Source organism: Melanerpes formicivorus, unplaced genomic scaffold (assembly GCF_026170545.1).
Source record: "Melanerpes formicivorus ecotype bairdi unplaced genomic scaffold, bMelFor1.0.p_v2 SCAF_32, whole genome shotgun sequence".
NCBI lineage: Eukaryota > Metazoa > Chordata > Aves > Piciformes > Picidae > Melanerpes > Melanerpes formicivorus.
The window spans coordinates 2904576-2921662 of record NW_027142384.1 but is presented as its reverse complement, the minus strand read 5'-3'; the positions used below and the strand labels follow the sequence as shown (position 1 = coordinate 2921662).

General features: G+C 40.7%; 1 protein-coding gene across 1 annotated transcript in view; it reads right to left on the bottom strand.

Annotated features, from left to right (window-relative positions):
* The window catches only part of FAM135B (family with sequence similarity 135 member B), a 244861-nt gene that overhangs the window by 12183 nt on the left and 215591 nt on the right, over window positions 1–17087 (bottom strand). Inside the window, exons 13-20 of the mRNA XM_068155482.1 lie at window positions 14859–15013; window positions 11303–13346; window positions 8547–8713; window positions 7372–7463; window positions 4705–4802; window positions 4215–4366; window positions 3343–3453; window positions 78–191 (exon numbers count right to left, since the gene is read on the bottom strand). Of these exons, the coding sequence (XP_068011583.1) occupies window positions 78–191; window positions 3343–3453; window positions 4215–4366; window positions 4705–4802; window positions 7372–7463; window positions 8547–8713; window positions 11303–13346; window positions 14859–15013 (2933 nt within the window). The remainder of the gene's footprint in view (window positions 1–77; window positions 192–3342; window positions 3454–4214; window positions 4367–4704; window positions 4803–7371; window positions 7464–8546; window positions 8714–11302; window positions 13347–14858; window positions 15014–17087) is intronic.

Below are 17087 nucleotides of genomic sequence, written 5' to 3'. Positions count from 1 at the left end.
AATGCAATGACCTTAGCTACACAAAAAAACACAATTCCTCAACAGCTTTGTAAATATAGAAAGGATTTTAAACATACCTGTGTGTCTGTCCTTAAGTGCATTTTTACACATCTCTATTCTTGCTGAATGAAAGGGTACATATCTGTCTTGAGGTGAGGCCACTAACACAACATTTTTAAAGTACTGAAGACCTGTGGCAAATGTATTAAATATATTTATTACAGTGATGCATAGTGATGAAAATACAGCGTCAGCATGACTGCTTCATGTTCACAAATTTCTAAAATCCACAGTACAAAATAGATAGCAATTAAAACGTGCAACACAAACTTATAAAGATTAATGATAATTTAAACCCATTTCTGATGCTTCTGGGAACTATTTGGTACTTACTAACACTCATACAGCTTAACTGTATGTCAGAATTCTCTGTTCAAAAAAAGTGTTTGGTTAGAACTCTAATCTCGCAAATATTTATACATGTAGAATAGAATAGAATAAACCAGGTTGGAAGAGACCTTCAAGATCATGCGTCCAACCTATCACCTAACGCCACCTAATCAACTAACCCATGTAACCAAGCACCCTGTCAAGTCTCCTCCTGAACACCTCCAGTGATGGCGACTCCACCACCGACCCGGGCAGTCCATTCCAATGGGCAATCACTCTCTCTGTGTAAAACTTCCTCCTGACCTCCAGCCTGAACTTCCCCTGGCGCAGCCTGAGACTGTGTCCTCTTGTTCTGGTGCTGGCTGCCTGGGAGAAGAGACCAACCTCTGCCTGTCTACAACCCCCCTTCAGGTAGTTGTAGAGAGCAATAAGGTCACCCCTGAGTCTCCTCCTCTCCAGGCTAAGCAGCCCCAGCTCCCTCAGTCTCTCCTCATAGGGCTTGTGTTCCAAGCCCCTCACTAACTTCGTTGCCCTTCTCTGGACTCATTCCAGCAAGTCAACATCCTTCCTAAACTGAGGGGCCCAGAACCGGACACACTACTCGAGGTGTGGCCTAACCAGTGCAGTGTACAGGGGCAGAATGACCTCCCTGCTCCTGCTGGCCACACTGTTCTTAATGCAGGCCAGGATGCCATTGGCCCTCTTGGCTGCCTGGGCACACTGCAGGCTCATGTTCATCCTACCATCAACCAGCACCCCCAGGTCCCTCTCTGCCTGGCTGCTTTCCAGCCACTCTGACCCCAGCCCGTAGCACTGCATGGGGTTGTTGTGGCCAATGTGCAGAACCCGGCACTTGGATGTGTTAAATCTCATGCCGTTGGACTCTGCCCATCTGTCCAGCCTGTCGAGGTCTCTCTGCAAAGCCTCTCAACCCTCTAGCAGATCAACTCCTGTCCCCAGCTTGGTGTCATCAGCAAATTTACTGATGATAGACTCAATGCCCTCATGTAGAGCTCCACTATGATCAACGAGTGGTTTTGGAATACTGATTCTCCACTGGAGATTACATGACAAATTTGTGCAATTTTCAAACAAAAAGGAGAGAAAGCAGAAGAGGAACTGGCTTCACTATGATGCCACACTGCTACATCAGTCTTGAGGGAGCCTTGGGATCCAGTCACTGTATTCAGCAGTCCCTTGATAAATGCACATTACTAGTACGTGGACTGGAAACCAGGAATCCTCCCTCTTCCCTGGAGGCAATGGGCCACTGATGGACTGTGGAAACAGACTCCCCGTATGTGCCCTGACTGTAGTTTCTTGTGCCCTCCATCACACTGTTGATTTGACCTTCATCTTTTCCTCCCTTCATCAATCCTCCTTAATGGAAAAGGTCATAAAGCCTAGGCTGTTTCTAGATTTTCATATAAAAGCTGACCATCATCATCACAAAGAAGAATCCTACTGGCAACTTTTAATAAGCCTAGCTGAAGAGGTGTAGCATTTTCTTCTTGTGCAATCAAATCAACTGAGTTTGTGACTTCAGTTTGAGGAGAGATATTAAAGAAACAACAGTGAGTGTTACCATATCTAAAATCTTATGTGAAGAGATTCAGAAGGGAATAATATTAATTTTTTTCTTTCTGGACATATACAAGGAAAAAAGATACTGAAAACAGCATGGATGTCCACTTTGAGAACAAAGTTGAAAATTGCTGGAGGCTTAAGGAGTTATCTGGAAAAGTAAGCACAACACTGCTTCAGGTATTACTCCCTCTGTAGTTTCTTTCAAATACCTCTAGCAGGGTGCTAGAGCAGGGACACCTCTATTTATCCTCAATATGTCAGCTCATATGTTCAATCCTGGACCTGGATGATTCTGACTTTACAGACACTTCACATTGGAATTTCTGCTTCTGCTTTTGCAAGGACAGCATCTTCATTTGTAGCTTGTTAGAACTCCAGCCTGTCAATGAACTGCTTTGACTGACAACACAGACTTGGGAATCCTTTGCTTGAGAAGTTACAATGTGAGCTTCCTATGCAGGCCCAATTTGATTCAGACATGACAGTACTCCACAATTGTACTCCACAGAAATGAGAGCTAGGGAATCAAAATTCAAATAAGGAAATCCAAACAATGGCAAGATACAGCAGCTTCCCATCATTAATTATGTCGTGTAGTGTGTTCATAAAATTATAAGACATCGCTGTCAGAGTTAAGAACTAACACTCAACATAGCAAAGTACCAAAGTTTGAGAAAAAAAATGAAATGCAACTAGTGACCTTGCGAGTATATAATTAGCACCAGTCTGCTCACACACATTACTAAAAATAACTCTTAAAAGAAAACATTTGCTTGAACAGAAGGATCATGGTTGCTTTCTTTTCTTAACAAAAACCTGGTTTATTTCATTTTTTTCATGATGGGTAAAGGAAGAGGTAAAAATATCTCTATTTAGACAATATTTAGTCATTGTTTTTTCCAGTGTGAGTCCATATGTCTGTCTGTAGTGCAAAGGTGTCACCCCAGACATGAATAAAATTTGCCTTTCATCTCACAAAGGCATATTTCCTTTAAACAAAAGATGCTAAACTTTAAAAAATAATTAGGAAATTAAAAAAAAAAAAGAACCAAAGTTTTCATGTAGTAGCACAAATTAAGCATCAGTGGCCTGTCAAGAGTGGTAATTTCTTGCTTTCAGAAACTCAGGTGAATGCTTACTACAGCATTTATGTCTTATTTAGTGCTAACTGTTTGGCAAATATATGCACTGATAGCTGATACAGAAAAAATGCATGCACTAAATAGGTATTAGACTTCAGACAGAGATTAAAGAAAGATTATTAACAAAATGGAAATTCCTTTACTCCTTGGAGTACAAAGTAATCCAACACAATGCTTTGGAATTGCACTTGATATTTACACAGCCATATCAAGCCCCACTCACCCGTTTTTTTGCTAAGCTGATAAAGGAAACACTTGCGCAGATCTGCATTGTCCCTGAAGGTCAGTTGCAAAAGTGACCCTGACTTTTTCAGCTTCTGCATGAGCCATAGGCCTGTAATGGAAATGGATGCATATTTTAATCCCGTTTGCTGTTTGTCAGCCCAAAGGATTAAAGACAAGCCTATAGTTGGGGTAGCGCTGTAACTCCATGTGTCTTTGCTTCCTCTGATATTGCTAATCAACAGGCAGAAAAATCTAAGTAGCTCACTGGCAGATTTTCACTAGATATGAGGAAGAAAGTTGTTACAATGAGGGTGGTGAAACACGGGCACATGGTGCTCAGAAAGGTGGTAGAAGCGTTATCCTTGAAAACATTCATGGTCAGGTTGGACAGGACTCTGAGTAACCTGATCTAGTTAAAGATGGCCTTGCTCATTGAAGAAGGGACTGGACTAGATAGCTTTTAAAGGTCCCTTTTCATTCATACTATTTTGCAGTTCTATGCCATGGTGTCATAAATGCTCAGGAAAGCTGAACTATGGGACATTCCATTCCCATAGAACTCTAAGTTCCTTGGAGTTGGACACTTCTCAGCCTTGGAGATGCCTCTTTTTACTGGATGTATAGAATGAAGTGGAAGACTGCAGGGCAAGCAAGGTCATCTCTGACTGCTTCACATCCTTGGGTTCTCCAGGGAGCATTGTGCTGGATGTTGTAGCAGATACTGAATTGCATTTTTTTTTCTTTGTACCTTCGAAGTCTTTAGCAAATATCTTCCGCAACTGTAATGTACAAGTCATTTTAGGATTTATTGCTACCTCCTCTCTCATGCCATGGACTGCAGCCAGTCATGGATTTCTGGTCAACTCTTACCTGTACTAACCAAAGTACTGTTGTTGTAAAGGGTTCCCAGGTGAGGCCCAGAGAGGGACAGGAAGGTGTGTAACTTGTTGAGGTAATAGCGAAACCTGGGCCGAGTTAGTACAGATCTGATGATGACATTACCGAGGGAATGTCCAATAAAACTATTGGGAAAGAAAGAAATATATTAACAACAAACCAAACCAAACAAACAAGGAAAAAGTCACTAAACAAACCTGAATTGGTATTTCATTTAAATTAAATATAAGGGTAGCATTAATTGCTCTTGAAGGGAATCTGTCAGGGCTTCAATTAAAATCCTTTAGTTCCCATTTCACATATTTTTCAGCCTAGTAAATACTCTTCCATCTATAATAATGTAAAAATTAATCTTAGTGATTCAATTACTTTAGACATGGGGCATATTTGAAAGAGCTAATTTCACTGAATGTTGGTCATATAACTCAAACAGTTACAGACAATTGACTATCAGAATACTTACCTTATTCGGGATATGGAGAGGTTGTACAACTGGATATGCTGAATAATTTCATCCAATAAACGGTCAGTCATTGTATCAAAATCAGCAAAAGTATCAGTCTGGTGAAAAATTGAATGATCTAATGAATTACAATATATTGCACTTCTGGCAGACTGATGTTATTTTCGAAGTAAAATGTGAGTAGAAGTGTAACAATCAGTCCAATGTTGTTAATACATGCTCAAGTAGAGAGAGGAGGGGATTTTTTCTCAATCTCCACATCATCTAAAAATTGAAATTCTGGTCTGAAAACAGTCATGAAGTTTTACTTACAATTTAGTAGCAAATAGCTTCTGGAATATATTGAAACTTACTCAAGACAAGTTTTTGGATTTTTTTCTCTCATATTATGAACAGCAACAATACCATGGATCACTGTTGGTCATATAGCAATCATTAAAGTCCATGTAGAAATTCACTGTCTTCAGTGACCTCATGGGTAAGGTAAGGTAAAACTTTTTGTCACAGGGTCTCTCTGATTCTATACTGTGTCTTTTAGCTTCAAGAACACAGCCTGAGATTTCAAGTTAGTCCTAGAATAACCTTATATTTCATAAGACATAGAAATAAGAAACTCCAGAAGCCAATTCATACTTTAAAGAGACTAAATTACTTCCTGTGGTTGCTGCTCTGTCTCTACTAACCATGTCTCTGACTTTGGCATGTGTCATGATGGGATAAACCCAGACCTACAACTTACTAATAGTAACATTAACAACATTCAGCTGAGTGATTCTAGAGTCATAAGTCTGATCTTCAAAGAGCCTGACTTGACACTGGTGAGAACAGCTAATGCTCAGACACTCTAGATACCACATTGCATATGGAAGAAAAACTTTTGGCATATAGGATTTAACAGGTTGCTGGGGAAAAGCAGTTTACAGCATTATACACTGACACATGGGTTATCCTGATATTAAGGACATACTCACAAAATTATTTGACCATCTTAATTAAATACTTTGTGTTTGTTACCATACATTTATCAGTAAGAAAATTAGTAATAGAAAGAACAAAAAAATTGTACTGCCAGTTATGACACAATAAAACCAATAATATGTTGTCCGGTCTATACAATTGCAGGCGGCACATCTTGTTCACAACCATGTCATTTGGCAATCCAACATGACTCTAAATCAAATTCATAACTAATGAGATGCCACAAAAACAATCATCAAATGTTGGAACAGCTATTCAGACATATCAGTAATTAATGCTTTTGTGACACAACTCATCCTGCTAATTGCAGCTCTTGCAATGGAAAACATGAGCATATTCACTTTGCAGTACAGCTTTATAATAAATGTTTTCATAAACTATAAACAGTCCACTAACCATCTTCCTGTTTGTTTTGTCTGCATTGCTAATTAATGATTTCCTTCTAGGCTCATTATCTCAAATCTTTCAGGTTGTTTAAAAGTGGAAGAATATCAGCCTGAACATTAATCATAAACAAAACACATCAGGCATCATATTTCACCTTGTTATATCTCTGCACTTAAGTATCATCTCAGACTGATTGAGTTTGTCAAACATATCACAAATGAATGCTTAGAAAAAGCGAGTTACGTTTTCCTCTATAAGGCAAACTTCAGGTGAATGACTGATTTCTTGGGACATTTTGACTGTGGTTCTCAGATCAGGAGGAAAAAAAGTGTGATATGTTTTTCAGCATGCAGGTATAATTTCCAGTGCCATGGGAACTTCCTCACCTTCCCAAACTGTAACAGAAGTTCCCATCATGGGTTCTGAATAACATTAAATAGAGATGATGCCAGATATTTCACTCTCTGAAAACAAGAGAAGAGGTTTTGATGCCAGTCTGAAGTGATGTCCTCATTATTTTCATATTGCTTACGTTCACCATGCAGGTTTGCTGCTAAGAGACATGCACTGGAAAGTGCAAGTTCACAGACTAACAGCAACTGGACATTTCAAAATATAAAAGGTGTTGAACAAAGGAGGTTGGAAAATTTCTATTCAAGATTTTCAACTGCTCATAAATCAGAATAATATTTCTGACTAGGCACTGGAAACCTGGTGCATAAAGTTAGGCCTCTGCATGTAAATATGAGTTCATTGCAGAGCAAAGCACAGAATTAATTGCTGTTTCCCTGGCCAGGAAAATAATGCATTTTTTTCTGGAAGACATTTCTTTATCCTTCAAGGAGACAAATCTCTCAAACACAGCAAAAGAAGAAACAATGGCTAATGCAGCAGAGGAAGCTGATGGCACCTGCTGGATATTCCACATCCTCCAGAGAATTTAACATCACCAAAACTGCTGCTTTATAACAGTGATGTGTTGCCTCATATTTAACAGACACAGGCACCTGGATGCTAAGTTTGCAGACTGACAAATTGAATTATTTTCTTCTGCTATATGTGCTGATGTCATTGCCTTTGATTTTTAAAGCCAGGAATCTTTTCTGATTGTTTTGAACATCCTATGAAATCAAAGAGGGACAAGACCAGGTCTGTACCCTAAGACACTACATAAAATTTCCAGGATTCCCCAGTGCTTTTTCTTCATTCAACTACTGAAAAGGCATTGCTTGAAGGTCCTATTTCAACATGTCAATAGTTTGTAGCAGACCTAGAGGAAGACAAAAATTAACTTTGTGTTACCTGATTTCTTTCAGACATTAGGAAGTCCAGTTTTCCACCAGGGAGTCCCAGTTCTATAAAAGTCTTCACCAGTCGCAGATCTGCACTGTTACCTAGAAAAAATGACACTTTATGAGATGCAATTCAACATAAAAAATAATTACTAGAGAGTCAGTTTAATACATTCAGCTTCCTGTAAACCTTGACATCAGAGAGCTTTTGCTAAGTGCTACTAAGACATCTCACCACACATAGGATCATGCACTGAAACACGTGCCAAGGGCTCTTCTGGCTGTACCTTCAGCTGTAGGGGAGTCTGCTTCTGTGCATACACAACTAGAGATGGAGCTGAAATGTTGTCAGGTTCCTAATATTTTGTGAGATGTTCCATACTAGGAAGATTGGAAGTCTTCTGAAATGCTTGGGGTTGGTGCTTTGTTTTGTTGCTATTTTGTTTTGGTTTGGTTTGGTTTTGTGGTGTGATATTGTTGGTTTTGTTTGCTTGGGTTTTGTTTGCTTGCTTGCTTGTTTTTTTAAAGGCAGTATATATACCTTGTGAATAGGACATTACTTCCACTGAGATATTGAATGACAAATGTTCCTTGCTCAAAACAGCAAGCATTTATTTTCCACCTTTCTGAGAATGCCTGAGAGTTTGGTCTCTACTTCTCCTTTGTAATTTCAAGATTAGTATCTACAACTCTTTCATTAGTACCGATCATTTTTCAAGTGTTTTAAGTTTAACGTATCTGTTGTCTGCTTAGAAAGCATATGTGTAACAAATTCCAAGCCATGCATCCTCTGCAATGAATAATTATTTCCATTTTTACACTTTTTAAAGCAGCCCACTCTCTACCCCAAAACAGTATTGGATTCAAATAATGTTTTCACTCTGGAGACATAATGCAAAACCACCAAGCATCTGTGGAAAGACAAAAAGAGTTAGTGTAATTCACTCCTCCTTTACATGATTCTGGTGTCCTCTGGTTGGTTTGTTTAAACTACAGAAAAAAAAGTTGCAGCATCCATTTCTTAGAGCAAAAATTTAATATTCTTCTGGATCCCTTATTACAATAGACTGAATAACGTAATAAGAACTCAATACTTAGCTAAGACAAATTCTTTCCTTAGACTCTCCCACCTGCTGAACATCTGCCTCTTTTTTTGTTTACACCAAAAATTCCTCTTGGTCTTACCATCCAATCCATGGACACAGACAACCAGGTGAATTCCATCTTCCAAATTTTCCTCCTCTTCCTCTGGTGGAAAATATGGGATATCAGAAGCTAGTACAGATAAGTCACTGTACAGAAATCCTTCAATCTTCATTTCTTTTTTAAATTTTTCTTTGGCCTGATAAAAACTGGAGAATACATTAATTAATCACAATAGAACTGGGTGTACAAAACCAAACCTTCAAACTAGAAATGAGGAGGCTGGTATTTGCAAGAAATAATGTTTGAAATTTTCCAATAGAGACCTGGATACTACTCCTTATCTATTCTTATTGAGAAAAATCAGGCTTCAGGGAAGAAAATCAAATCCATTTCTGAGTGATTTTTGATACATATAGGGAATGGCTAAAGCCCATTAGCACCTCACACTTGTCAGAGGAATGAAGGAATCATTAAAATATATTCCTGGTGGTCCATAACACGGAAACTAAGATACAGAATGGAAAATTTTGCATGCTAACAATGTCATCAGCCTTGTAGATATTGAAATGCAAAATGTATCACTTAGCTCGTACCAGATGCATTTGTAGGATAGCCTATTCCAATGCCTGACCATTCTTTTAGTAAAGATATTGTTCCTAATATCCAAACTAAAACTCTGCTGCTGCAATTTAAATCCATTTTCTCCTTTTTCTGTCACCTGATACCAGGGAGAAGAGACCAACCTCCACGGTTCAGGTAGTTACAGACAGCAATAAGGTCTCCCCTCAGCCTCCTTTTGTCCAGGATAAATAATCCCAGTTCCCTCAGTTGCTCCTCATAAGGCTTGTTCTCCAGGCTCTTCAACATCTTTGTAGCTCTTCTCTGGACATGCTTCAGAAGCTCAATATCCTTCTCATATTGAGGGGCCCAAAAATGAACACAGTATTTGAGGTGCAGCCTCAGTAGTGACAAGTATAAGGGGATAATCAATTCCCTACGGCTGCTGGTCACACTATTGCTGATGCAGGCCAGCATGCTTTGGCCTTCTTGGCCACCTAGGCACACTGCTGGCTCAAGTCCTGATGGCTGTCAACCAATGCACCTGGGTCCTTTATTGCTGGGCAGCTTTCCAGCCACTCTGCTCAAAGTCTGTATCATTGCAACCCACATGCAAGACCCAGAATTTGGCCATGGTAAACCTCATAAAACTGACCTCAGCCCATTGATCCAGCCTGTCCAGATCCCTCTGCAGAGCCTTCCTACCTTCCAGCCGATAAACACTTCTACTCGATTTGGGGTCATTTACAAACTTCCACAGCAAGGCATCCACCTACCCAAGCCATAAGCACCCCTTGAAGCCTGGAGATAACTTAAGACCACTTGATATAATGGTAAACAATTAGTTACATTAACCCAACTGACTTTAAGGGGATATGAGAACAAAAAAATCTATCATTAGAGCCATGGACCTGGAGGTTCTGGATTCATGTACATGAATATATGCTTGAATATTTTGCTTCACAAAGGTGGAACAGATTTTGTACATGGACTAAGCCAGACTTGCAGCAAGGTCTATAAAACAATCCTCAAAATACTTTAAAAAAAAATAAAAATATATCCTTGGATCTCAAATGCACATACATGCAAAGAGCCTGTGCTTGTGGCTGGTGAGAGGCCTTGAGCACAAGGCCTATGAGGAGAGGCTGAGGGAGCTGGGATTGTTTAGCCTGGAGAAAAGGAGGCTCAGGGGAGACCTCATTGCTCTCTACAATTACCTGAAAGGTGGTTTTTGCCAGGAAGGGGTTGGTCTCTTCTCTCTAGCAACCAGCACCAGAACAAGAGGACACAGTCTCAATCTGTGCCAGGGGAAGTTTAGGCTCAAGGTGAAGAGAAAGTTCTTCACTGAAAGAGTTGTTCATCATTGGAATGTGCTGCCCGGGAAGGTGGTGGAGTCACCATCCTTAGAGGTGTTCAAGAGAGGATTGGACGTGGCACTTGGTGCCATGGTCTAGTCATGAGGTCTTGGGTGACAGGTTGGACTGGATGATCTTTGAGGTCTCTTCCAACCTTGGTGATACTGTGATACTGAGCCAAAATTCCAGGCAGCTGAATGGATTGAGAAATTCCCATCCTACTGTTTTTCCTCAGCGCCGCAGATCCATCAAAATGTAACAGAAGCATACATGTACAAGTGTGTCAGTCTGTGAAAGGGGCCACTGTGACAGCAGGGCCACAATGGGACATTTTTTTTTCCCATAGGAAAAAAAAACACAAAACCAAAACCCCAACAACAACAAAACCCACCTCTTTTCCATCTACCCAGAAAGTAAATTCTTCCATTTTTCCTGTTTGAGAATTTGAAGACAAGACCCTACCAGCCAATCTGTTCTCCTGTTTCATAGTTTAGCTAGTAAGTGCAATTACTTCAGCAGAAAACCAAGTTATGGAATTTCCATAACAAACTATCTGGGATTACTAATCAAATCTGGTTATCTCTGACTTTATGAAGGAGAGCCAAATCTTAGAGATTATTTAGACCTTTAAATCCTGCCCTATTTCATAAGGAATAAGGTCCTAATATCTTCAACAATTTCAGTGTGTCTGTGCTTTCATCCTTCCCGTCTATTTAGGTTATTTATTCCATATAAGATATTTGTCTGTTTGGATTATTTATACTGTGACTACCTCTGAATGCAAGCTTGCAGTATGCTTTTACTGCATGAGGGCCCTGAACTTTGTCAGGATTTCTTGACTTTACAGTAACTTTAATGAGGAAGGTAACTAGATATTCTTACTTCAACATCCTTTCATTGGTCTCTTCATCCATCTCATTTGAACTAGGTGACACAACTCCAAAAGAGCCCAGAGGCTGGCGTGTGATGGGAAATGAAGCCTGCTTTGCAGAGGAGCCAACCATAGCAGGGGTCTCCTTGAGCACAGAAGAAAAAGGAAGACATGTGGCTGTGCAAGAGACAGACAGGTTAACCACATCAACAGCCTTTCTGCTTTCCAAGGCTACTCCTTCTGTCGTTACCAAAGAAAACCCGGTGCCATTAGCTACAACTTCCTGCTCTTGGCTCTTGAGTTCCTGAGGATATTCAGCCTGGTAGAATCCTGCAGCAGGGTCTGTCAAAGCAGATGAGTCGTTGAGCTCAATTTCCTGTAACCCCTGCGTTTCTGCATATACTGCTGAGCTCTCATCAGCAAGAGAGCTACCACACTCTCCTTGCACTGAGCCAAATTCAGTTGAGGTCTCTGAAGGAGCAGGAAAAGGGTAACAAAATTCTGGCACCGGTTTTATGCTTTGCAAGGAACTCTCTTCTCCTGAAATTCTGCTGTTGGAGTAAAAGCCTTGTGATATTAAACTTTCTGGATTAAGTTTATCCTTTGGATCTTCAAGGCGTGTATTAAACTTTTGTATATTTTTGTCTAAGTAATTACAAGCCCTTGGTGGTTTTGAGCTGCATTCAACTTTGTTCTCCAGTGACTGGCACTCAGAAACATTATCTTGGAGCTGATTTGGAAAAATGGATGGTCTTGCATTTTCCAGACTACAGAAAGCCTCTGAGAAACCTTCCTTCTCCCCTTTCCCTTTTAACTCGGTGTTACTACTACTGTGTTTGATGGATGGTTTGGCATGTACTTTTGATTCTAATTCACTGCTTTCAGCTGTAATTTGACACTCAGAAATGTCCGCAATGAATTTTCCATCTCCTTCCTTGGTTTCTGTGCAACTTTTTAATTTTCCTCCTGAGCCTCTTGAGGTCACTTCACTGTGTTTGGATATGTCTACCTCCTCTGCAGGCTCTTCGGGACTACTGATCTGTGGAGCTGAGACAGATTTTGTCAGTTTGGTAAGCTCCACTTCCCTCTCCTCTTCCTCAAAGGGCAAAGAGCTGATGGATGTGAGTGATGCTTGGATTCCACTAGGCAAGCTGGTGTTGCTTTCTGTGTGGCCACCCTCCAGAGAATTTCGGTGGATTGCGTGCCTTCGTACCAAGTGGTGCAGGATCTCTCTATCGCTGGGCAGCTCCAATGCCCGGCTACGAGCATCAGACCATGCCACTGAACTTGGTTCACTTTCAATGCCTGAATCAGATATTAGAGAGGAGGATCTTTTTATGACCCCTGATGTCAGAGTAATTTCTTCACACTCCTCGCTTCGTAAGCTGTGTGTGGGCAATGTTTTCAAAACAGGGACAAGAGCCTTGGTGTCTGTATCTCCTGTTTCTTCATGACTGGTTAACTCATTCAGTGCAAGACCACGTAAAGTGAAATTATTCTCAGGATGACTAGATTCATCTATTTTATGCATTTCAGTCCTGTCTTCCAAACCATCAGTTCCACTTGCTCCAAACTCATACTGAGCACTGACAATTAACACAGGTTCAGTTCTGTGGGAATCCTTATTGCTAGGTTTCATATCTCCACATATAGCATCTGCAGCAAGTCTGTTGTCTGTTAATAAAAATTCCTTGGATGTTTTGAAGTCTTCTGATGTGCATTCTGTTTTGCCTGGCTCTGAGTCTGAAGTAGATTCCTTACTTGAAACAAAAATATTTTCAGATTTCCTTTGGCCTTCTTTGTTCTCTGTACATACCTGAGAGGTAGAGTGCTGGTTTAAACTCTTATCTGGATAAGCAGCACCTTCATTACCACTGTATATGCAGGAAGGATTCCTATTTATCCTGTCTGTGTGTATTAACACAGTACCTTTCCCACAGACTCTTTTCATTACTGCCATGGCATCATTTGATTCAATATCTTCATTGTCATCTCTCATATCTATTTGAGTATTTGCAGGAATTTCATAATCTGGAAACACTTCCAAATTCTGATCTGAAAGAAGGGAGTAGGAAAAAAGAATAAATATATACATATAGGTGTATATATATGAAAAAGATGCAGTATCTGCAAGAGCACAGCAAATTATGCCCAAGTGATGTGGGACTTTGAGAAGCAATATTAAGGCCCACAAAATTATCTATATTTATATTATATAAATTATACATACTGTATATAAACACAAATTCCAGAGTACATTTAGCTACAATTACACTCACTAAACAATTGTAGTTAGGCAAAAGAAGACAGTATGTATAAAATATGCTTTCCTCAGTGTAATTAACTACAATGATAGTTTTTACAGTGTAAGCAAGCAAAAGAAAACTGACACTTCTTTTTATTGCTGCCATCATACAACATAGAGTATGTCATCGTGCAGCTCTTGCTTGTCAGATACTTTAATGCTCAGTTTAATAGTTTAAATATCTGTAATAAGAATTGTCAAAATTTAGGCAATTGGATAACTCTGGAGGAATGGAAATTTTGGACCACTGGCCATATTCACTAGATAGTCACCTATGATATTAATATACGCTTCTTCCTTGCCTAATTTAATATTTGAGTCAAAAGAAAAAGGAATCAAGGGCTGTGAGAATTTCATAGTATCATAGTATCAGTCAGGGTTAGAAGGGACCACAAGGATCATCTAGTTCCAACCCCCCTGCCATGGGCAGGGACACCCCACACTAGAGCAGGCTGGACAGAGCCTCGTCCAGCCTGGGCTTAAACACCTCCAGGGACAGCGCCCCAACCACCTCCCTGGACAACCCATTTCAGGGCTTCACCACTCTCACAGTGAAGAACTTCTTCCTCGCATCCAGCCTGAATCTCCCCACCTCCAGCTTCATTCCATTCCCCCTAGTCCTATCACTACCTGAGATCCTGAGAAGTCCCTCCCCAACCTTCCTGTAGGCCCCCTTCAGATACTGGAAGGCCACAATTAAGTCACCTCAGAGCCTTCTCTTCTCCAGACTGAACAGCCCCAACTCCTTCAGTCTGTCCTCATAGGAGAGGTGCTATACATCTGTGTAATTAAATAATTTCTTAAGTAAAATTTGGTTTGGGTACTCAAGGGGAAAATACTTTTTTTGGAGAGCAATGCTGCCTTTCAGGTACCATGTTGGGCTTTGCGCTGAAAACTGGGGGCTTTGTTCTGAATTTTCTCACCACTAGATGTCACACTGGGAATGAAATGCATAGTGCTGCTTTTCCTTTACATTTGTACTGCAACAAAAATCCAAAAGATTTTGTTTTCTTTCTAGATTTTCTCTCCAGCTCGTGTAACTAAACAGCTTACCACAACAATGAAAAATATTAAGCAATAGGCAGCACCCTATTTTTCTGCTAAGAAAAACAGAAAAATTCAGCTGTATTACATAGTGGGTCACACTCTAGTCCAAACTAGTCAGCCCCAGGGTTGTGAGAATGCTTACCATGGGCTGGGGAAGTGAACCTGCCTCAGCTCAAGCTGTCTCATGAATCTGTACCCTATGGTGTTTTACTCACCTTTGCAAGGCATATCTATGTACCTATCTTCAAAGATCACTGGGAGAGTGTTGCAGTCCCCATCTATGTCAAGGCATTCTGCTGGAAGCGGAGGCATGCTGGTGAAGTAATCTGAATTGCGAATTTCTGTAGAAATCTGTCCATGACTTTGGATCCTGGAAGCAAATACAAAATAATTCGAGTGTTTGAGTAGCTACTGTGATGTTTCTTTATCACTCCAGCAAGCCTGGTTGAATGTGTAATGTGCTAAAAATGAGAGCAGAGAGTACAGCATTATGACTGGGCATCCAGCACTTCCAGGAGCTTTCCTGTGAGTTGATTGCTGTCTTGCCTAGAGATACCTACCACTTGCAGACTTTCTTATTGTAAAATCTCTAGTTTGGTTTTGCTTTTTTGCAAATTGTTTCAGCTGCCTATGCCACAGGATCCAGTTAGCTGTCCTCCCAGGGGACACTACAGCTGGCTGAGAGTGGATCCCTTGGGAGGGTCGGGAAAAAAAGGTCTGTTAACAGCTTGGCAAGGGTAGCAAAACCCAAATACTGGATGCAATAATGAATATTTGACTGAGCAGTACAGGGAAGACCAAGACCAAGAAGGATGCAGGACAGGTCCTCTATCTCACTTGTATCAGTCCTCAGAGCACTGTGATATCTTACATACATATGGAAAGGTTAAACACCACTGAAGCCTGATGGAAGAACTTTTGAGTGACATAGAATGCTATTTGGGTTTCATTAGTGAATATAACATTAAACTGGCACATGCATGTAGGCTCAGTTATAATAAATACAGTGTTTCAATGATTTTTAGATCAGTTGAGCTACCCTACATAAGTGTCTTCCTCAAAACACTAGGGAAAATATTAAACACAAAGTTTAACCTAAGGAATAAAGAAGGCAAGAAGGTTATCATTGACAGTCAGTTGAAAGCAATTCTGCCCAGATCCCATTGGACAGCACAATGACAATATTTCAGATTATCATCTGCAAAAGGCAGGTAACTATGTAGCAGATAGTTGGGGAAAATGCACTTTATGCATTATGAAGAAAAACTCAAACAGCAGGTTTGTAATTCATGTCAGCATGGGAGATTCCCATGTCCAGACACAAATAACTTGTTCAGACCAGTGTATCAGCTTCTACTTCAGAACATAATTGTTGGTATCTATCATTTGCTTTTACCTGTAGGCCAGTTATTCTTTTTTCAAAGATAAGTCATTGGTTGCCAAAACATGACTCAGACAGGAGTCACAAACAGGTAATGTTTCATTTGTGCTGTAGCAACATCTGGATATTTAGTGTTAACTCTTAGAACTGCTCACTGACCTATTAATAACATCAGTATTTTACTGAAGACCACATGTAAAAGTAATAAACCAAACTTGATTTAAGACCAATCTCTGGCACAAAAGATGGATCATTGACACTGCTATTAATATGGAAGACAATGCCAGTGACAGGGAGGAAGAACTGCCCATTGTAAGTGAAGATCAGGTTCGTGATCACCTGAAGAACCTGAAAGTGTTCAAGTCCATGGGACCCGACAGAATACACCCACGGGTACTGAGAGAACTGGCAGATGAGGTTGCTAAACCCCTCTCTATTATATTTCAAAAGTCATGGCAATCTGGTGAAGTCCCCACAGACTGGAAAAGGGGAAACATTGCCCCCATCTTCAAAAAGGGCAAGAAGGAGGAACCAGGGAACTACAGGCCAGTCAGTCTCACCTCTGTGCCTGGAAAGATCATGGAGCAGATCCTCCTGGAGTCACTACTCACTCAGAAGAATAGTGAAGAGGTGATTGGGAACAGTCAGCATGGCTTTGCCAAGGGCAAATCCTGCCTGACCAACCTGGTGGCCTTCTATGAGCAGGTGACAAAATTAATAGATGAGGGGCAAGCAACTGATGTCATTTACCTGGACCTGAGCAAAGCCTTCGACACTGTCCCGCACCACATCCTGGTCTTCAAACTGGTGACACATGGGTTTGATGGGTGGACCACTAGATGGATAAGGAACTGGCTTGATGGCTGCACCCAAAGAGTGGCTGTCAATGGGTCCATGTCCCAGTGGAGGCCAGTGACAAGCGGAGTCCCCCAGGGATCAGTCCTGGGACCTGTTTTGTTCAACATCTTTGTGGGTGACATGGACAGTGGCATTGAGTGCACCCTCAGCAAGTTTGCTGATGACACCAAGCTGTGTGGCGCAGCAGACATGCTGGAGGGAAGGG